This window comes from Radiomyces spectabilis (genome assembly GCF_025331425.1).
Source record: "Radiomyces spectabilis strain NRRL 2753 chromosome Unknown BYT42scaffold_10, whole genome shotgun sequence".
In the NCBI taxonomy this organism is placed as follows: Eukaryota; Fungi; Mucoromycota; class Mucoromycetes; order Mucorales; family Radiomycetaceae; genus Radiomyces; species Radiomyces spectabilis.
The window spans coordinates 1,132,356-1,154,554 of NW_026251935.1; the positions used below are offsets into that span (position 1 = coordinate 1,132,356).

General features: G+C 42.1%; 6 protein-coding genes across 6 annotated transcripts; 3 read left to right on the plus strand and 3 right to left on the minus strand.

Moving 5' to 3' along the window:
- Positions 1 to 346: 346 nt before the first annotated feature.
- Positions 347 to 1,796, minus strand: BYT42DRAFT_536742 (ribosomal protein L6e-domain-containing protein). The gene is made up of 3 exons (XM_051565494.1): positions 877 to 1,796; positions 728 to 805; positions 347 to 650 (listed from the first exon to the last, which is right to left on the minus strand). Exons 1-3 carry the CDS (start codon positions 1,342 to 1,344, stop codon positions 495 to 497), a joined length of 702 nt encoding a protein of 233 aa, XP_051421222.1. The 5' UTR covers positions 1,345 to 1,796; the 3' UTR covers positions 347 to 494.
- Positions 1,797 to 1,874: 78 nt separating this feature from the next.
- Positions 1,875 to 2,176, plus strand: BYT42DRAFT_616275 (uncharacterized protein; the record flags this gene model as incomplete). The annotated part of the gene is made up of 2 exons (XM_051572048.1): positions 1,875 to 1,906; positions 1,972 to 2,176. 2 exons carry the CDS (start codon positions 1,875 to 1,877, stop codon positions 2,174 to 2,176), a joined length of 237 nt encoding a protein of 78 aa, XP_051421223.1.
- Positions 2,177 to 2,590: 414 nt separating this feature from the next.
- BYT42DRAFT_606899 (uncharacterized protein) lies at positions 2,591 to 3,753 on the plus strand (the record flags this gene model as incomplete). The annotated part of the gene is made up of 5 exons (XM_051571162.1): positions 2,591 to 2,703; positions 2,784 to 2,794; positions 2,869 to 2,993; positions 3,061 to 3,128; positions 3,202 to 3,753. 5 exons carry the CDS (start codon positions 2,591 to 2,593, stop codon positions 3,641 to 3,643), a joined length of 759 nt encoding a protein of 252 aa, XP_051421224.1. The 3' UTR covers positions 3,644 to 3,753.
- A 236-nt stretch (positions 3,754 to 3,989) lies between these two features.
- BYT42DRAFT_536745 (uncharacterized protein) lies at positions 3,990 to 4,866 on the minus strand. The gene is made up of 2 exons (XM_051565495.1): positions 4,852 to 4,866; positions 3,990 to 4,739 (listed from the first exon to the last, which is right to left on the minus strand). Exon 2 carries the CDS (start codon positions 4,645 to 4,647, stop codon positions 4,075 to 4,077), a length of 573 nt encoding a protein of 190 aa, XP_051421225.1. The 5' UTR covers positions 4,648 to 4,739; positions 4,852 to 4,866; the 3' UTR covers positions 3,990 to 4,074.
- Positions 4,867 to 15,344: 10,478 nt separating this feature from the next.
- BYT42DRAFT_548085 (uncharacterized protein) lies at positions 15,345 to 15,964 on the plus strand (the record flags this gene model as incomplete). Its single annotated transcript, XM_051565989.1, has 2 exons — positions 15,345 to 15,351; positions 15,432 to 15,964. 2 exons carry the CDS (start codon positions 15,345 to 15,347, stop codon positions 15,962 to 15,964), a joined length of 540 nt encoding a protein of 179 aa, XP_051421226.1.
- Positions 15,965 to 20,302: 4,338 nt separating this feature from the next.
- On the minus strand, positions 20,303 to 21,378 carry BYT42DRAFT_58275 (uncharacterized protein). Its single transcript, XM_051569717.1, has 3 exons — positions 21,368 to 21,378; positions 20,601 to 21,307; positions 20,303 to 20,531 (listed from the first exon to the last, which is right to left on the minus strand). Exons 2-3 carry the CDS (start codon positions 20,961 to 20,963, stop codon positions 20,415 to 20,417), a joined length of 480 nt encoding a protein of 159 aa, XP_051421227.1. The 5' UTR covers positions 20,964 to 21,307; positions 21,368 to 21,378; the 3' UTR covers positions 20,303 to 20,414.
- Between the last annotated feature and the right edge of the window lie 821 nt (positions 21,379 to 22,199).

A 22,199-nucleotide genomic window follows, 5' to 3' on the forward strand; every position in this document is an offset into this window, starting at 1 on the left:
CTTACTAACTCATTTTTTTTTAAATACCCAACATTCCCAGACATCTTTGTAGATCTATCATAACCTTGGGCGGGACAGAACGGAGGGGTTCAATAAGTGCTGCTTTGTTCATTAAAAGTGTTTCATGGTATGCCAGAGTATTGACATTAATATACCAAAGTTCCATCAAGAGTCTCGCCCAGGTTATGCCGTATTGCGTTAGGCTTTTGTCTGACGAATGTCGCTCAATGTAAGAGTGCGGCATCCAGTAGCAGGTGGCATCCATTGCACAGCGGGTGTACGGCTTGTTAATGAGAAATAAAGTGAACCGAGGATCAAGCGTAGATCTAACCATTAAATTCGATCTGCACAAGAGGAAAAAAAAGAGACTGGTTCTTATCAACTGTAAACTCCTTTTGCAGAAAGATTGGAACAAAACGCAAGATTTTATTTTATACTGCAAAAGCGCTTCCTAAGCTCACCACACCAACGAGTTTTTAAGCAATAAAAAATGCTTAGAATTTCATGTTGTGGGGGAATTGACCCTTGCTCAAACCGAAGGTGGAGCTCAAGTACTGGCGGAGGAAAGGAGTCTTGACAATGGCATCGATGATGGCCTTGTCAACATTCTTCTGATCAGCAACCTTGGATTCGGGAAGAGCAGCCTTGGGCTAAAGGAAAAGATCAGTGCATTAGCTTCCGTTGCCAATCAGGACAGACGAGTACATTCCACCATTCGACTTTTTACCTTTTCACCCTCAAGGAATTCCTTGTTAGCCTTCTTCTCGGTCTTCTTGAAGTAAGCATCGTTGAACTTGTCATCAACCTAGAAAATTGTCCGTGATGAATATTCTGGACAAAACGCTTTTCTCATATTGTAGTGTCCAGTTTTCTTACCTTGCCAACGTCAATCTTGGTAGAGGTGGCAATGACATAAGCCTGGTTGACGCGTCTCAAAGGAACACCGTTGACCTTGAAGGGACCAGTGACGAGCAAAAGACCGCTGTCGAGCTGCTTCAAGACAACGACACGCTTACCACGGTGACGACCAGCCAACAAGATGACAACGGTACCGGGGGTGATGCTGGCACGGGCGGAAGCAACCTTGTTCACCTTGCGGGACTGCTTGGGCTGAGGAACATCCTCGGCGGGGTAGAAGCGAGGAGCCTTTTGAGCGGGAACAGTGCGCTTGCCACCATTCTTGGCACCCTTGACTTCGACAGTCTTTTCAGCAGCAGTCTCCTTGGTAGGAGCAGCAACGGCCTTCTTCTGACGCTTGTGCAAAGCCTTCTTGGCGTAGACGGAAGAACGGCTGTAACGGCTGACGCCAGGAGCGAGGAAGCTGTTTCTGGGTGCGTGCGGCATTGTAGCTAGGAGAAAAAACCAAATGTAAGTGAGATGTCCCTAATATAATATTGACCCAAGATAAACCACCACCCAAGACAGCCATGATCTCCTTTCCCTCTTTTTCGTGAACCAAAAATAATCCTCTTGTTTGCAAAGCCCATTACTTGTAGAGCAATGGATGCTAGGATTGGCCGATACATATTAGCCATTTACTTTTTAGCGATTCGTCGTTTCGCTGCGTGGGATTGGCAGAAAATCGTACAGAACATGAAAGTCATCGTTTTACTCCATGTCCTTTTCTGTTGAAACGTCGTCGGGCAAGAAGCGCAATCCATCCATATCATAGGTGTATCCATCCCACAATCACCTATCCATCATCCCCTCCTTCGCTACCACCCGATCCGTCTTCCCCATTCCATGTAAGCGATATCTACCTTTGGCGATGGGAAAAGAGGGATGCCACAAGGTTCACTGAGCTTCATTTTTACGGGAGGGTGAGCGGATAACCAAAGTTGGCCCTTTTTCGGGCGCGAGGGCTTAATCACGTGATGACCGTACCGGACCATTTGCGCGCTTGCTTGTACGGTGTTTGGAGCTCAGCCAAGGCACGTTTGGGTTCCCTTTTTCCTCACGCCTCATGGACAGCAATTTCAGTTATCTCTTATGGACGAGTTCGAGCATTCCAGTATTGGCGGATGACTGGATTGGTGAGGAAGTAACCGACGAGAGAATTAGGATTCCCGAGGAATATGAACTCGACATGGACGATGAGCACCAGGCGGTACCGATCAATACCTCAAAGAAGCCCAAGCGCAGAGAATGGAAGCATCATCCTATGGAACACGACTAAATCATCCTGCGCTTCCCTTGCCTGCCCTGACTTGTCACCCATGCGCGTGTTTACGGAAAAAGTTACGACCGGAGTATGACTCGTAATAACAAAAATCGGCGAAGCAGCAAATAACCATCTGAAGCGACTCGCGCGAATATTTTGTTCCTCGGCTGTATTCCCAATTCTATCAAATATTTGCTCCAATGAATCCTGTCGTGTTTCTCCTGACGCTTTTATTGTATCAGCGATAGCTATAGCATAGCATACGGATGTCGGATGATTAGAAGTTTGCGAGACTTTTTTTGAAACGGTTTCTGTTAAGCATAATGTATAAAAGAAGACGAGCCATCGGCCTCCGTCGTGGTCGTGTCATTATATTTTTCATCTACTGTATTCTTTCGCTTTGCTGCCAAACAAATAGCTCCAACAAGAATGAAATCGATCCTAGTGTTCCTCTGCGCTCTCTTCGTTGGCGCTTTCGCCAACGATAGTCCATTCTACATCACTGAACCTAAACAAGGTGCTGTTTATCGTGCTGGGGATGTGTAAGTACATGTGGCTCAGATATCGCATTTTCCCATATTGCCGTCTAATGCCATGGTTGCTGATTCTTTCATTTGTATAGTATCCCAATTTGTAAGGATCATCCATAGTCGAGAATCAAATGTTGGTATATGTGAATGTATTGACTCACCAAAATTGTTTTACAGCATGGTTGAATGGTCTGGATGTCGATGCCACGGTCGTGTTGGTGGAAGGTCAACCTCCGGACAGCATGCATAACACCAGCCACATGTTCAAGATCTCTGGCAAGTCGAATAGTTATAACTGGACGGTAGGTGAAAAATGAGCATAAATAACCACACAGAGCAATGTATCTAACGAAATTGCATGATTATTAGGTTCCTACTAGTGTGAATTCCGAAGCCACCTATGCTTTCATGGTCCTTTTCGACCACAACGGTAAATTGTAAGTGTTTTTGAGTCCCTCTGCAGATCTCTATTGCATTGTCTGATTCCATGTACTTTGTCAAATCCGTCAGTACTTCGTCTTTCTCTGTGCCTTTCAAGCTCGGTGGTGATGGCAATGGCAACGGAAACGGTAATGGCAATGGCAATGGCAACGGCAACGGAAACGGCAATGGTAATGGCAACGGCCACGGCAATGGTAACGGCAACGGCCACGGCAATGGTAACGGCAACGGCCACGGAGGCAACGGCAACGGCAACGGCAACGGCCACGGAGGTAACGGCAATGGTAATGGTAACGGCGGAAACGGCAACGGCAACGGCAAGCCTACTTCCGTGTCTGCACCTCCGTCGATGACATTTGGTGCTACTCAAGCCACACACGTCAAGATGGCCACTAACAAACCCTCCAGCAAGCCCTCCAGCAAGCCTGCTACGCAGAACAGTGGCTCACATCTTACTTGGGCTACTGTCAGTCTCCTTCCTGTGATCTTGGCCAGTATCATTTTGAACTAAAAGTATCTGTTGCGTGAGTGAAAGTGGAATTCACTATGGAATCCACTTGTTATAAAACAATTAATAGACTACACCGTTTTCTAGTACATAAATAGTAGATTTGTTTCAAGCTTTCTTTTAGTAATAAAATAATTATAAACTCTCTTTTTGCAATGATTTTTTCTTTCTCACTTTGAGGCCAACAGTAACAATGCTTGCATAAAAATGCCGGCACTTGGCGCTGTCGGAAGCGGCGTTGAATTAACATAACGGGCATATACGACGACTTTGTACAAACCTTAATGCACAGACATGGAATAAGTTTATGACCCATGAATCATAGTAAGAAGTACCGTCGTATATTGTGGTTATAAATTGTTTTAGAAGTTTTCTTCTTTATTTCATAAAAAAATGCTCTTTGTGTCTCTGGTACCAATGATAAGAATGGTTATCTAAAGATCTTCGGCCGAACTCTCAGAAGCGGCATCCGCAGTGCTGGCACCATCGCTTGACACCTCAGATAAAGAGGATGCTTTCGGAGTTGAAGCATTGGCTTGGCTGGTGACACTGGAAGCAGCCGTTTTAGTACTGGGGTTGGCGGAGGTTGTCGAGCCGGCGGAAGATCCCATGGTGCTGTTGGCGCCCATGGGGAAGGCGCCTTTGCCGATATAACGGAACGTGCCGGAATACGACCAGTTGTCCTTAGCGGCTTGCCCGATGCGCACAAAGTAGTCGCCGGTATCGTAGGTTTGAAGTGGAGAAGTGGTGTATTGGTTCACAGAGCACGGGATAGGTTTATCGGCCGCGGTCAAATTAGCAATAACGTGGGCATGGGCATCGCTGCCGGTCAACAGCTGGATGTCGCATACAGTGCCAAAATCAGTGGCATTGGAGACCCATGCAAGGTTAGCGGGTTGGTTTGCTCGCCAAGTCGTTTCTTCCCAGGGGGTTTTGATAACAATAGCCGCGTGGGCCATCGAAACTGCTGTTAAAGCGAGAATGGCAGTCTGGAGAAAAGAAGGCATGATGTGTAGAGGAAAAGAAAACCAATGAGATTATAGGATACCAGTGACAAAAGATGAAGCTTTTTATAAATATGTCGCGGAGTGTCGTGAGACTAAAATAAAAAGCCGTGTTATCATCGTCTTGCTGTCTTTTTTTTTTTTCAATTTATAGAGTACATCCTTTTCAGAGTTAGTTCCAAGAGGGATCCAAAACTGACAACTTACGGTTGTGCAATGAACACAAGAAAAGCAACAATACCATGTCCTTACTTCAACGCCATAGAGAAATATGAGTTTTTTGCCTCTTTTCGCGACTTTGCTACTCATCTCGGCCATGCCGGGTGGCCAAGCAATCCCATGGAGCGGAGCTTGACGTCAATGAGCTTCAAATGATGACATTACCATAAACATGCATGCGCAGCTCGCACCGCGCAATGACCAAGCGGTGATATTTTCCGTGGTAAATTATCTTCTCCGTTCGGGAGCAGATTTTCCCCGTGATTGGAGTTCCTGAAAAAATAGAAATAATTCTAATATAAGTGATTAGTTTTTTGTCGAATTCATTTATCGCTTTTAGGGTTGACGCGATTACTGTTATTTTGAGAACATGACAAATACATTTCCAAATTTCATTAAACTGGAGAAGTCTCCTTATTTTTAATAAGTTTTCCTTTCCAAGGATAAATCAAGGGGATTCTCAAATGGCCACTCAGCAAGAGAGTAAAAAAGAAAGAGGAAACACTCTTGGGACATGTAAAACTACGGGTGTGAAATTACAGATTCACTGTTTAACTTCTTTCACAAAATTCGAATGAAGCCGTGTATGTATACAGTTTAATTGAAAAAATCTGGGTAAAAATTTTACAAATCAGAAAATTTTAAAATAGGCAAGGTAATGTTGTTTTAAGGTATCAAAAAAGAGAGAAAGCCAAAGGACAGCGACATACAAAAAAAAGATGGATGCATTAGACAAGCCACACTTACTCTTCCTTGTTTTTACTTACAAAAAAAAACTGTTTTCACCACACTGTGGGAGCCGCCACCGCACACCACCAAGGCATGGGCTTTGTTCGTCAGTATTTTAAACTACACAGTAGAAGCACAAAAAGGAAGCGAGTGAGTGATTCGGCATAACATCCAAAAAAGAAAGCCACTTGAGCACAAATACATTACCTTTCAAAAAAAAGTTTCATTATAGGCCGCAAAAAAAAAAAAAAAAAAAAAAAAAAAACCAGTTTTCGGTGCGCAACTACAATATAATATAAAGGATTAGATTCCTGACAGTTGTGATCATTATTGAGAGTATACGTACGAGATCGTCACGAGTAAATTAAAAAAAAGCGATAGAATACAATGTGTTTTGCGAGAGAGAGCGAGCGTATGTGTATTCAATTAAATTGAAAAAGTAGATGTGCGATGGAGAAAAAAAGAAGAAGGAAAATGCGTTGTCTTTTATAGACAAGAAAAGAGGCGGTATCGCCCGAAAAATTTCCTAATAGATAAACACGTCCATCTTCTCTGTCCAATGATAAAACTGAAAAATGAAGAGAAACATTGCATAATCCCATACTTCTCATAAATAAGAGAGCCCGGTATCATCGCATGAAATAGGTGTCAGGTACGCTTAAAGATCGATCGGGATGCCTCTATTCGAGGGTTCTTGTATTGGTTAGCCGGATACAGATGATACACCTGTACGCTTCAGAATGAGACTTTTTCTTTGTAGCGAAGGAGGGACCTTAAACTGGCATCCACGAGATGGTGGCATTTTTTTATTTTTTATTTTTTTACATCTCTGATAATGAGGTCGTCAGTTCCTATTTTTGTTATGCAGAAGAAGTATGAGGAAAAATCACCACAGAAAAATGCCCCGGCTCCTGCTTTCAACCCGCGATATGGTCATATGAAGGACAATTTCACCGCTTCGTCTCATTAATGCAACATCCACGTTTCAGCAGCTTATCCCGAAAATATTTCGAGTTCCAGAGAGATTCCTTGCTGAAAATTTTGTTTCTCAGTGCATATCCGTTGCAACAATTGGGAGGTATATGGTAACAATCTACATGGCTTTTTTTGTATAAGCTAGCGTATGTTGAAGTAGGACTCTTTTCTTGGGACACCTAAAAAATTCCCAGACCCAAGCTTAAGCGTTATACTTCAACAACCAGTAGCTCTATCCTAAAAAAAAAAAGAAAAGAACAAAATTGGAACCAAAGAACCAAGATGCTAAGCTTTTGCTTCATACAGAGGTAGACCAAAAGAAAAATTTGTTGTTTATACTGTGTCGAAATCGGCACAGTCGGAGCATATTCCACCCAGCAATAATGAAGCAGGAAAGAGACGCCATGTGTCTCTTCTCATTGCTTCACGTCATATTTATCCTTTGATAAGAGAGTGTGGCCTCATCGCATGAAATAGCTGCATGAAGTAGGTCTCAGATACTGTTAGAGAGAGATCTTTATTCTCAAGTATTCATATATCGGCTGGTCGGATACACAGGTGCACATAACTTTGGTACAGACGTAATACGTGGCTCGTTAAACTATATTTCAACTCGTATTATACACTTTATTGAAAATAGAAGTCATCCTAATGACGATGGCCTCTTCTTTTTGAATGGAAGTCGTCAGTTTTAGCGGATTTCCCTATCAGGATTACGCAGGCCAAGGTAATATGACGAGACCCCCCCCCCCCGCACTCCCCGCCAATAAAGGATCAAGTCATTATTTTTGCTTCCTTGCAATTTATTTGACTATCATTTCTTTATTTCTCGAGAAAAATGAACTGGAAGATGAAAAAGACATTAGGGAAGTCAACAAATTTATCGGGATTACAAAAAATTTTGCCAGGGCACTGTACAGGGTCAATTGTAACAAGCCGTACACCCGCTGTGCAATGGATGCCACCTGCTACTGGACGTCGCCCCCTTACATTGAGCGACATTCGTCAGACAAAAGCCTAACGCAATACGGCATAACCTGGGCGAGACTCTTGATGGAACTTTGGTATATTAATGTCAATACTCTGGCATACCGTACAGTCATGATTTCCAAACATGTGTGCAGCAGCACTTATTGACCCCCTCAATCCCGTCCCGTCCAAGGTTATGATAGATCTAGAATGATGTGTGGGAATGTTGGGTATTTAAAAAAATGAGTTAGTAAGCTCTTTGATTGATTCAAATTTTCGTCAAGATATTTTACCTTTGTTATTTGAGTTTGCAATAGCCATTGATCGCTTGACCTGACTTGGATTATATGACATTGAAAAAATTTTGAATTAGTATACGTTCATTACATCATAGCAAAGGAAAAGAAATTGGACTTGCCTTTGAACCAAATGGTGTACCGGAAAAAAAAAAGATGATACGGACCGCCAGGTAAGCTTCTTCTTCGATGCGGAAAATAAAATTGCTTCCAGGGACAGTTAAGCGATGGATCGATGGTGTCAGCTTGAGCAGGCAAAAAATATTGACGTGGCCAGAAGTGTCGGTAATTTCGAGCTGGATTCCAGATATCGAGAGTCCCCCGAATAAAAAGAAAGAAACAAATAAAGTACATGATGATAAAAAAACAATGGTCGCGTCAGTAAAACCTCATGTGGGAAAAAAAGAGGAAAAGACTGCGAAAAGAATATGTACATGAAATACAAAATACAAAATACAAACTATGAACTACAAAATACAATAATCGGGTAGACATCTCGAATACCATATGATGAGAAGCAATCTAAAGGAGAGAAACATGAAGAGGACACGTAAGCGTTGCTGATTAAAAAGAGAGTTACACCACCAATGATGGCCTTTGACGTCATCCGGTTTCGCCAGATGAATGGATGGATGGTGAGAGAAAGTCAACTTGTAGTATCCAGAACTTGTCAGGCGAAAAGAAAACGGAGATGACCGGAAGCTAAAAGAAGGATGGAAAAAAAAAGAGAGGTAAGTCTGTTTTGCCGAAGCAAATTGATGGTGGACAACTCGATGCTTACCTTTTTGAGGATGGTGGTCGATTTAACCAAGTTAGATACAGGGGATAAGAATGGTCTGGATGATGGATGCGGATGGATTCTTGATACAATGATAGTGAGGGTTTATCAAGCAAACAGAAAGAGAGAGAGAAAATCAAAAGAAGAAAGATAAAATCGAAGGCAAAAATATATGATTCTCCATGGATGAAACAATAGTCACCCCACTGATGCATGAATTCATAGATCGAAGCACGTCTGCTTATGTATTATTCGATTCATTGAAAATTGAAAGAGAATGAAAGGACATATATAGTATAACTGACAGAAAAACAACAAATTGAATGATGCTACAGAAGAACGCCAGTCGTATCATCAACCACTTTTCTTCAAAAAGAGCTCTACTCACATTTTTATTCGAAAGACGACGATACTCTGTTTAACCACAACTGGCGCAAACGGCATCTTGCTGCTGATTGTTTCGCCTATTATCGTGAAAGTGGGCAGCGAGGCATGGTTGAAATATAAAAAAAAAGGTTTAACAGGTCCTGATGACTTAGTGTAGATCATGTGATTTACAAAATCGCTAATTTCCCAAAGATTTTAATTATGTAGACTAGTAGTACCTGTTGATCTTAAAGATCACAAAGTTATGCTCTTTCGGTCTGTAGTTTGTTGTTAATCTGAGGCTAGTGGGAATAGTAGCTGATTAAAGATGCGTTTGGAATGGGATGCTCCATTTGCAATATTAAGAACTCCGCACTCGAATTTGTGTACCCAAAGGTCTCGCTTGATGGTACTCTAATCTTTTGTCAATAAGCGGTTGATTTTTCGGTAAGATTTAGTTGATGTGCGCATAAATCTTTGCGTATTCAATGGACAACAGAGTAGTACAGTCTCTTTTTCTTTTTTCCTGGGGTCTTGCCCCCCCTGACCTACCGCCACATAGCGATCATTTTCTTCATCCACGACAGAGGAACAACAATATGTACACAAACTTAGGAACAGAAATAGTCAGACATCGTATAATATTAAATGGAGAGACAAAAATAGATAACAGAAAAAATCGTACTTGGGGAAACATAGCATAAGGATAAAATCAAAAGGAACATAAGGACAAAAAGCATACAGTAAAACATAAAGGTGAAGAATAACTTGAAAAATCATAGCAAAGGATGAAATCAAAGGAGCATAAGACAAAATACATACAGTAAAATATAAAGGAATAATAAAACAACAACATAAGGGTAAAGACGCCACCAGGACCATCAACAAAGAACAATCGGGCTGATTCGTTGCTTCCATGCGTGACACTCTGGAGAATTGCGTGGTATACGGCATGTTGATAACGGTTTAGGTACTCGTGTGTTTGGGGAACATTGGCAACGTTTGCGATGAGATCGAATTGTTCTCTTACCAGTCTGGGCTGACAGCGAAGTGTGCTTCTGCCAATTTCTTGGCGATCAGGAAGAACAAAGCGATCGTAACTCAGCAGTGAACTCGATTGGCGGTTCAGATGCTCTTCAATGTCCAGCAAAGCGCGATCGTACACGATTGGGGCGGCTCAATTTTGATGATCATTGTCTTGATTTTGATTGCTCCAAAAAGGGAAATAGTCTTCTGCCAAATGCTGGCGGAACTGCATCCAAAGCGCAAACGGGTCAGGAACCTGACATTTTCTGTCATTGCCGGCATGATACATTGCTGCTGCAGCACGATCGTGGTCCTTGTAAACATACTTGTACAGGTATTTGACGCTTTCCAGAGAAGTACAGATTTCGACGTTAATGTGAGCGTTATATCTTGCACAGAGGTATCGATTGTGGGGAACAACCCATCTATGTCCAACTGGACATGGTTCTTGACCACAAAATCACCATTGTTGCGACGACGGTATAACGGGTAGCCACTGTGATCTTCGATAGTAGCTTCATTGAAGGAGCGCGGGTAACGCTTTTTACATGAGCCGTTTTCCATGCAGGGAGACCTCGGATGCGTTGTTCCACACGGACCGTGCACCATACATATGCTGACGGTGTCGTAGAGATCAGGAAATCTTTCTCTGTCCGGAAGTTCCGCACACACATACGATCATAGTCATCAAGTGTTCTCGGCTTTTCCTCCGGATGTAGCACCAAAAGCAAATGAAGATGCGGTAAGCCTCGCTTCTGAAACTCGACCGTGTGTACATGGGTAACGTCTCTTTCCAAAACATGGTTCTTCTTTAGATCTTCCATCAGAGCTTTACGCTTCATGTTAAAAGTTCGAGCGCAAAGGTCGGACCGATCACAGCTGTCTGTCAACCAAGCATAAACATTTGTTTTTCAAAAATTACCCAATCAAAGCCGACAAATGTAGCAAAACCCAATGTGACTGAAAATTAGCGCGCATAACTCCCAAACATTTTAATAATGGTAGGTATTTCACACCTTGTTAGTACCTCTCAATGTGACGTGCCGGCAAATCGCCCCTTACAAAAAAAAAAGGGTCAATTGTAATGAACCAGTACAAGGTTAAAAAGCAGTCGTTGTGTTTTTTTTTCCTTTTCACGGAATAAACAACCTTTGATCATTCGGTCCTTCCGAAGGATCATCACTGCAATAACATGCAGTCATGTTGGACACTTGGTCGCTGATGGTTAACATAATAGGCATGGATTCAGTGGTCAATTATTGGACGTATTTTTATCAGGTGCAATAGACTTGGAGCTACTGGAGAACAATCCTGTGCATAAACACAGTAATGAAAAGCTAATCTACAGCTCGGTCGTGGTTCTAGAGTTCGTTTGCTGATCTTGAATACAAAAAAAACATTCCCCGGGAACTTTCAAGGAGTCAGGATTTTCATTGTAATTTTTTTTTTTCGTTCTTTTTTTTTTTATTCATATATAAAGCCGTAATGAGATATAGTCAATCGCTAATTTTCAGCATGACTGTTTCTCATCGATAACAACAGAACTCAGATTGCCAAACTTATGGTGTGCTCTAGTTTACTTGTGTTCACCAGTGAGGGCGAAGAATCACCATGACAAAGCAGGGCATGGAAATAATCCCACGCGACATTTGTGTACAAGGAGGGCGACCAATATACGATAAGACGAATATCATCCTTGTCTTATGTCTTGACTATCTGAACACGTCAAGATGCGAGACAAGATGTTTACAGAGATCTGTCCATGTGGTCATGTTGTAATGAGGTTGGACTCATAATGAGGGATTTTACAGCGATACTCCTGCGATTAAAGCGGGAGAAAAAAAATTCAAGGAGACATCAGCGTTTGAAAAAGGAGAGAACAAGATTATATGAAAAATAGGCACCCTTTTTTTTAGCGGGCAAACCATCATGTTTTTGCTAGGCCAGGCATCCTTAAAAATCACCACTCGGAAAGAAACCCATTCGTATTATTAAAACTTCATGGTCATAAACCGGATTAATCGCGTTCTTGTTAGAGTTTGCCGATTGCAACATACACCATCTCATAATACGGAAATACAAGGGCGCTTTTTTCCATCCTTTTCCACGTTGAAAGGATGAAATAAAAAAAACCTACGATTTGTTTTTTTCTTCTTGTCGCCATCGTGCTTGCCTAAAATGGCACTCATCAATTATCTGAGCTCACAGTTGAAAGTGGATGAAACATTGATAACAGTGTCAAAAAAGAAGTGACCATACATTGTTTTCTCATTTTGTATACTACAAAAGTGCATATCTCGAGAAAACGGTGGATGTGCGTCAATCAGTACACCCCATCAGCGATGTATGCAAAATCTGACACCATGCTAGCCGGAAAAGGCGATTGGAGGAGAAGATCTAGGAGAAAGTCACTAGTCGTCAGGTCCAACTCTAGGGAAAAAAGAAAAAAAGCACGAAATAACAAAAAAAAGTCCTTGGAAGGCATTTGCCTGTGCATACCAGGGTTTGACGTCATGCATTTATGAAAAAGGGTTCATGCCATTTAGCACTGACATATACAAAATATACGGCAAGGCAGTTGGTAAGGCTCCCGAAAATGCACACCTGCAAATGGGAGGGGATCTACCCGTCTCGGAAAAGAAGTCCACTGAGAAAGTGACGATCCATGTCTGGAAAAGCAAAGCCAGGTGTCATTTTAGGGAGTTTTGGTGACGCTGGCGATGGATTGCAGCTCGAGGAACCGATGTCCGTGATAAATCAGGGAGACGTGTACCTTTGTGCCTCTAACAGGAATTGGACCTGGTTGATCACCCACTGTGGCGAACGAGGTCAATATCTATAATTGAGAAATTAAAAGGCCGTGTCATTCCATCATCAGGAGTTTTTTTACCTGAATCTCATTTCTCATCCGATGACTTACCATGCCGCCTCTGTCAGTGGAAATGCTTTCAAACCCAAACATAAATGTCTAACGTGCGATGTCTCATTTGAGAAAAATAAAGAACCATTTGCCGATCGCTTGTATTCCCTCCCCCCAAGTTGCCTGACATGTTGATGTCTTGTTTCTTTTCCTTTTTGGTGGGACGCTAGACAAGAGTAGAAGTTGAAAGAAGGTCGGATAGGACTAGAAATAGGAGTCAAGGACCCCAAGTCGGTACAATAAGAGAATATGCCTCATCCCGGCAACAGCAGTGCTCCATGTCAATGTATCTTTTGGATCGGATTGGAAAGGGAAAAAAAAGAAAAGAGAAAAAGAGAAAAACAAGGTTGAAAGCTGCAGGGGGGGGGGGAATTTTTTTCAGAATTAAACACCAGTGAGGTAGAACATCGAATTTAGCATAGAAAATACAGTGGACATCAAAGTATTGAAAACATCCTGTAACCCCATCTTTGTCAACAAGGTATCCTTTGGTCCTATTTTCTTTAAACGTACCTTTTTTTTCATGACAACAAACGGATGCGCAACGGAAAACACCTTTGACAGCTTATGGGAAAATACGACATATCGATTCAAATGAAGTATAACTTTTTGCCTGAAACGTGTACAATGCGAGCTATATGAAATGCAATAAAACCGGTTTGGCTGAATTCAGGATAGTAAAACTTCCATGCTTCTTCCATTTGAGAAAAAAAAGTTTCCAGTATGGCATTTTCCTGACCAATCTCGCCGTTAGGAGCAAATCAAAAGTTTTAGATTACATGTGCCTGAGCAGTAGTTATACCAGCCTCATGCATGTGACGAAAGAGGATTTGGGCGGGCGCGGGCCCGTACACCAACCCCGCATATGAAGTCTGCAAAAGACAGTGGGTTATGCATAAACCGATTAGGATCAAAAAAAAAAAAAGTGGGAGCTGACCATACAGAGGGGAGAGCACAAGTGGGAAGTTGAACGAGAAAAGGGAAGACGGAGCCAAAGGGTCCAGTTTTTTCCGCTTCATGGAAGCGGAAGAAAAGGAAAACCGCGCCCTTGTTCATGGTACGTGACGAGGATGACCATCATACTAAAGTGAATAAGAAAAAAAAGGGACGCTGCAAAACAACAACAGGAAAGCAAGATGTACCTTTTGGATCCATAAATTACATTCCATTGGGTATACGTTAACAAAAAGTACATGGTACATGTACATGAAGAAAAAGTAAATAAATAAAATCAAAATAGAAGCACATGCATCCACACTGACCTCACCTACCCGGTGTGATCAACATGTCACATCCCACAATATCTAAAAGGCAATAAAGGACCCTAGCCCTCCCTGAGCATCTCCTTTCGTTACTTTTTCTTCTTGCAAAGAGCTTTTTTTTTTTTTTTTTTTTTGGTTCTTGCCTTTTTCTCTCTATATCGGTTTGGCTTATTGGCGGTGTTATCCATGGTACCGTTCTGCCCCTACCATATCTCAGACCTTTTTCGTTCCCCTTGACATGCACATCTTACTTCAGAAAGAGAGGAAAGAGAGAGTGGCTAACCAAGGGAAGATGGATCTTCCCTCATTGCCTATTTCAGAATTGGCTCTATCCTTGCCGTCATTAGGAGCCTTAGGTTATACCAACAGGTTTTGCTTCTTTTCAATAGTCTATGCTCACCATTGACATAATCATACCAAAACAAAGTTTTTTGACAATCAAGTTTGCTACTGTTCTTTAATCAGTGGATAAATTGATTTTTTTTTCTTTCCTGCTTTATTGAATTCTTGGGACCCCTTCTAATCCCCTTGTATTTTCATGAAAGGGTCCTTTTCTCATCGACAGTGGATTTTCTTTTTCCTTTCAACCCGTGTTCTCCTGTTTCATCCAATCATCTCGTCTGATCTCTTTTTTTTTTGTGGGGGAAGTTACATATGGTGTCTCCTCAGGCACAGTGGTTACGGTCCTAATACCAAGAAAAAAGCAAGCGTAAAAAAGAAGTAGTAGTGATGATCTTGTTCATGATCTTTTCCGATCTCCACATTACTGTTCTGTGCGTTTTCTTCATAGGATGATTCCCGATGTCAAGTTTAGAATATCACATATATGTATATATAGACCCTTATCTATTAATGCATATATCCATGCCTGAAAGAGAAAATTATTGCATTAGCCATATGCGGTATTATCCCTTTTTATGGGTATCTTACCCCATAATATATATAAAGTAGACAAGAGACAATGAAAAATGATAACTCAATCATAACAACATCTTAACTTTTTTTTGTTTATTCATTGTCTTTGCATCTTGTCTTTCTTCTTTTCTCTCAAATCAAGAAAAAGAATCTCTTTCTCATTCACCTCATTGCTCATTGATTATCCATTACTTTTTTTTTTTTATCATTTTTCATTCATCACTTATCTCATCATTGAACTCAAAATGAATAGTAAGTATTCCCGCCCCACGTGGCTACTCATATGCTACCATTTTTGAATGACTGCTGACTTTGGACTTATTTTTGCACAGTTGCCGACATGTTGAATCCTTCGTCTTCCTCTTTGGAACAGACGCGTCTGATATCACCTCCTTTGTCACCCAAACAACATCCCATTCGCGAATTTTGCCCATATCCTCGTCCGATACAAAACAATGGCAAACCACGTAGCCGATTTTCCGATTTGGAAGACGCTATTATTTGCGAAGGTGTGGCCAAAGGGTTGACATGGGGTCAGATCTCTGGTCAACTTCCTCATCGAAAACGAGCCACATGTTTCAATCGTTACCGTACATTGCAAGGCATTCGCAAATCTCGCAAGCGACTTTCTTCCAACGAAACAATGACTCGTTCCATGACCCCGCCTTCACCCGTGTCGCCTAGCACCCCTGCCAGCTGGTTACCCACCACCCCGCCGCCTTGTTCCGAAAGCTCTCCGCCTAGTTACAAGCAGCTGTTGCCTTCACCACGCCAAGTCCTCATGTCTGAATCCACCATGTTGCCTCGACTTCCGCCTCTACTGTATTTCAGCAAAGATCATTCTCGCTATACCCGTTGTTTATAATATGGTTCTCATCCATATTTTTTTCCTCGTACCATTCCCCTCCAAACCACATCTGAAGCATGCTTGCATACTTTCTCACTTTTAATTTCTTTTTTCTATCTATCGTATTTTATTTCTTCTGCTCTTGCAAACCCTTTTTCATTGAACCATATTTTTTTTTCTTGTTTATTTCATGTGTCTTTCTTTCCCTGATCATTCTGTTTTCTTCTTTTTTTGTTTTCCCTTGTTCATGGCTAGGGTCGGTCGATCCAGGCCTCCCATGTTGTAGATAACTCCATCCTATTGTTTCTTACTTCTAATTGTCACTCTCTATGGCCTTCAATTGTTCCCAAGCCTTTTAATTGTTTGATCCACTCAACTTTTGTCATGTACCATAGCATTTTCTTTAACTATCAAGCTCCATTCTATGCCCCTCTCATTTCTCAAAATTTAACCTCATTCGTCATATTTTTTCTTTTTCATCATCGCTCGTTCATAATAAAAAATCAAGCAAAAGAAAGAAAGAAAGAAACCAATTTCATTCGTCTCAAATTACCATTATGGATCGACGTCGATAGAATTGTATGTCTTGATTCGCATCAGACCATCAATCATTGTCACCGTTTGGCCGTACTCATGTAGTGACCAAGCATTTTCATCTAGCCGAGTGCTTCCATGCAGTTTTGGCCCAAGCATCTCAACAGATTTTTTTCCCAAGTCACTGTTATTATCAAAGCTTATCGGGCACACACAATCTCATTGTGAGGATTTTTTGCGATGGTTGCAAACTTGGCTGGGATAATTTTGCCAAGTTCCTTGGCTTTGTCTTTATGCCAGCCATTTGATATATCATAATTAATGTAGCAGTGAGTGGTATAGAGTAGAGCCATTCTATCTACTGAATGAGGCTTATTGGTCATGACAACATTGGATGGGGCCTTTAGAATATTCGAGAGCGATTCTAAAAGAAGCATTTTTCAGCTGAAATTCTATCTAACCGAAAATGATCAAAAACAAAGGGGTTGGAATAAAGTATAAAGGAAACAAGTTCTAACTATAGTATGACGAATCAATAACACGTTTAACGTTGACTTTTTATTTCGTTAACAGCGTAGTTACCCTTTTTGCCCAATAGATTGATGTCAAGTAAGGGACGCATCACGGCCGATTCGATGGGCACGTCCTTTTTTTTTTTTTTTTTTTTTTTTTGCGATGCTAACGATATTATTCCCTAAATTCCGATCCATTCCCTCAACATTGTATCCCTTTGATATGTTGTGTTGAGCATATTTCACCCGATGCATACGTCCGATCAGAAAAGAAGACAAACAAGAAAGGACCTTCACGGTAAGATATACCGAAGTCCGCCCAAATGTTTGTTACATCATCGACTCAATCACTAATAAGGTATGAACGGCGGAAACTTCATAATACAGTTAAGGAATATCGTGGAAAGCTCAAACGAAGGACGGAGGGAACATTCTTGTTTGGTTCCTGATGATACGATCATGATTTTCTCACTGTGGCTGATAAGTATCATCATGCAGGAGTCTTTAGGATTTTCTGAGGAGTAATCGTATTCAGGAAAGACAAACGTTCCTTGTCACTCCTAGGCTCGCTGCTTACGTGGAAGAAATGAACCCACAGTTGTTTTTTACCAAAAAAGTAACCCCTCTGCATTAGAAGAACTTTCTATGAGCAACAGGAAGCCATAGATACCAATCAGTTAGCTGGCTAGGGTCATTTAGGAGCATATGAATCCTATTTGATTTGTAATTTTGGCATAATGATTACATACGTAAAGTCAGTCTAAGAAAAACTCGTCGCTATTACGGCCACCTTGTGTTTCTTGCATCCTGACGGAACAGTGGGAGCGCCACAATTCAACTTGGAGTAAACTAGATCGTATTCCGCAACCAAATTGACAAACATGAAATCGATAGCCGTGAGGAGACTATTCATACACATACAAACTTTATTTTACTAATCCCGTGCCCGCGCAAAACTATGGCTTGACTTATTCTTGTTTCTTTTCCTTAGTAAACCTGAAATAATACATGTCTCCATGAACCGGTTTCTGTATTGACTTTCAAAACGAACAGCACACACCAGCACGCCAAGTCAATTAACAAGCATACGCTAAAAGAGCGGCATATCCTAAAGAGCAACCTACACATCAGATAAAATGCTCTACCTTATCTGTTGACTTATCCGGAAGAACAATATCAATCCAAGGAGCATTCTATCGGTTCGAGTAGATGGCTTTCGACCGGTGTACCTTCTTTTTTTTTTTTTTTTTTTTTTTTTTTTGCTTCCCTTGTTTATTCTTTGACCATTATTCAATATTTTCTTCTTCATATCGAATGATCATTCAATGATTGGTTTTTACGTGTAATGCACCCTATAATTTCTTTCCTTTTTGCTCTACAGTATAGGACGGAAGCTGACCTTTACACAACTAAAGATTTGAAGTCCAAATTCAGTAAACTGGAATGCGAAGTTTGAACTGTGGTTATTTTTGGCTCACCTGTGTATATGACCCGAATTCGGGGTTGGGTTCGCCAAAGATGTTATATGATCTAGGCGTCCGAAAAGAAAAAGTTCACTCCTCGTCCTCCTGGTCGCTTTCGGAACGAGCGAAAATTGCCGGTCTTCCCAGTCCTGCAATCTCTTCCAACACAATCGAACGCATGTTCCTGGCGGCATTGACATCTCGGTCCCAGAACTTCTTGCAATGGTCGCATTGGAGAACCTTGTGGAGTTCTGTGTTGATTTGACAACTTCTCACGTTCTTCACCGCTTTTTGCGCACAGAAAGAACAGACCTAAAGAGACCAATTTAGCATAACATCACATAATAATATTTTCTCCTACCCATACCTTTGAGGTGTTATATTCGTCGACTTTAATCAGCACCAAACGGCCTTCAAATTCTGCTCTTTTGAGGACTTTCGACAGCTTCCCAGACAAACCGCTGATCTTGCCTTTCATGGTCACAGGGAACGCATTTCCGAGTCCAACAACAGGAAGTTTCCAATCATTCGTTATAGGCTTTTTTCGCCATTTTCTAGTACATAAATTCTTAATCATGTTGGCCATTTGCTTTAAAAGTTTACTGTGCGGCTTACTCAGTTTGGACATTCTCCATTGAAGAAGACTGTGATCGTCGTTGGTGTTCCGCTATTTGACGCAATTTTTGCTCTGCAGTGATCTGATCGTATTTTTGTCCGCCAGTGATGAACACGTTGGCGAGTCCACTTAATGTTTGTTGGTTCTTTACAAAACGTCGGAACCGGAGCTTGGTGAACCTTCGGTCGTGAAAGGTGAGAAGACGCTCCATGCTTGCAAGCATACCGGTAATAAATAAGCGAGCTGAACGTAAGTTTATGGCTTTCGAGGTAACAATGTTCTGCTCCACGTCCGACACCTGGGAACGCATTTTCCAGTTCTGCACGCAGATCGTCGAATGCTTGTATTGCGCCTTTGTGTAGAACTCGACCGTGGAAAATTGTCGTACCTCATGCGGCCGAGAACGTTGAAGGGCGTTTTCTTCGTCGGGAAGAAACTCACCGCCATCCGAAGCAACAAACACGTCCGTCACTCCGGGATCTGCGCCCCATATGCGAAGGTAGGGACGTTCCCAATCGGCGAAATCGGCTGCTTCCAGATCAGGCAACACCTGTGCCGATCCCTTCGGGCCGGAAGAAGGACACACTACAGCCGTAGCCATCGGTCATGACTATGTCAGCAAAATTGGTGCCACTAAAGACGACGATAACCAGTGAATCACTCAGCAACAGAGAGCAGCAACCCGTTTGCAAACTTACCGTCCCCCCGAACCTTCGACAAATCGAAAGCGTATTCAAAACAGTCGGCCGTTCCTCTAGTGATTTCGCCGATGGACCTCAACATTTGTCGCAAGATTGGCTCCGTGATCGTAATATATTTGCGGGTAAATGTCGGGATCGGTATCAATTTGAAAAGCCTCTGCTGATTCACAACGAAGTGCAAATCCGGAATGAAGCAATCATCGCGGGTGACTGGGCTGTTGACCAGCGGATCAAGGTATTCGACAGAGTTCCGGATACGGCTTCTGGTTTCTTCTATAAACTGGTTCAGGTTGTTGCCCAAATCTTCAGATAAGGTTATCCCGTTGGGGATGATGAAAGCAGTGCCGTCGTTGATGCTTTTCAGAATAGCTCGAGCCAGCCGCCCACGACGTTTTTTACCGAGCAGCTTACTTTCTTGAAATTGCCTGATAATGGAATGAACAAACTGGATGGTCGCTTCGATTTGAATTTCTCCTGCATTCGCAATTTGGCCGTCGTTGTAAGCATCGAAATACTGGTTTACTTGATAGAGGATTCTCATGAAGTGCTGAGGGTTCCGAGTGATGCTTGCCAATGTTAACTGCTGATGGTAGTCGTGTAAATCGTGATCGACTACTTCTGAGATCTGTACAGCGGCTGTGTCTACTCTCTGATGGAGCTCTGGAGGAATGCCCGCCTTTGGCACTGTACATCTGTTTCTGCAGCAAAGGAATCATAGCTATGGCGAGCCAACTTGGACCACTGTTTCTTTGGTAAGCCCTATATAAGAGAAATTTATTGGTTAGTTAACTTATACATCCGGTGAACGTTCCCTTACTGTATCCATACCGGCAATAGTTCTCGAAATCGCAGTGTCAGATATTCAATGTAACGTGACTCGAAGTTCTCGACGAGGTTGTTTGCAAAAGTTACGGCCATGCTTTTTGCTGTAATTGAAAGTATCTTGGCTTCCATTGACGCATCTGATGCGATCGGTCGTCCGCCTGTCGGGAATTCTTGAAGGTATTGTTGATAAGCTTGAACGAGCCCTTCTTTTGGAAAATACCGGTTCTTAGAGCTGATCTCCCGGTTTAATAAAAGCTGGAAGACGGAGTAGAAGAATGTTTGATGAAAAACCATGGGCGACAGAGGATCGTCGGTAAGGAACTTGTGATGCAGATAATACAACGTAAAAAGAGTTGCTTTGAGCATCAACTCTCTGTTAAAGTCCACAATATGCTCGATTTGGTCGATCAGCTGCTGCTTTTTCTCCGTAGGAAGCTTGATCAAAGTGGAGAGGCGACATTTTCTAGTGAACTGCTCGAGTTGAGCACCGAGAATTTCCCGGTTTCGTTCCTTCTTGGATGGCTTGTGGAATGGGCAGATTTTCTTTCGATTTGATGAGTGTGGATTTTCGCGCAAGAAATCTGGGCGGAGTTTGGAGCAGCTTTGACACACGCGGCTGATTGGATCATGATGGTCTTGTAAGCGATCCTTTTTTGCCGATGCTTTCTTTGACTTTTCTTCCACCGTTTGCTTACGCTTTCGCTTCGAGCCTACGAATAAAAACGTTAGCATAGTTAGAGAAAAGAGAGAGAAGTTTTCAAGTAGTCTACCTGATACAGGTTTCCTTATCTTGCGTTGAGGACATAACGCCGATCGGGCATTCACATGACCAGTCTCACCACATTTGCTGCAAATGACTATCCAAAAAAGGGATGTCAGCGTCAAATCAAAGATAACAATCCAGATGATAAATCTTACCTTGACCTTGGCTGTGCTGTAACTTCCACTCTTTCCATCTCTTCTTGTAGCGGATGGCTTCAGGAAACAAGTGATCTTCATAAAGTTGCCGTAATCGTGTCTCCGAAACTCGTCCTCCGCAGCATTTTCTTCGGTGGAGCCGTCATCCGAATAGAAATCGCCATCGTCTTCAGTATTGGAACTGAACTCAGATCAGGATCTATGGCTGCGCGGCTTGAAAACGCCATTACATAGTCAATAAAAGGATGAACGAAAAATGAAAGAAAAAAAGAGAGAGGAGTCAAGTTGACCAAAAAAAAAGGTGCATAAAATTTTTATATGCCTTCACGGCGCAGTTTGAATAATGTGGTTTTATTGATCGATTCAAGGACGTCCTTTGAGTGCACCAGGTCGCCATGCCAGAAGTCAATACCATCAACCCTCCCATTGACTGCTGGAAGTATGATTGCTCCTTCCATTTACCACACTGTTACAGTCTCGCCAGCTTCTCGGGAGTGCGATCGGGCAAAGAAGTGGTCGATTCGCCTTGCTTTGGAGTGGCGATGAGTGACTTTACGTATTCGAAGGGGAAGTTCAAACAGACCGTAACTGACTCCTCTCCTTCGACAAAAGATCGACAAATTCCGATGCAAAAATGGCAGTTTGTTTTCCTTTCGATTCTGATAGTTCAAAGATTATTAATTT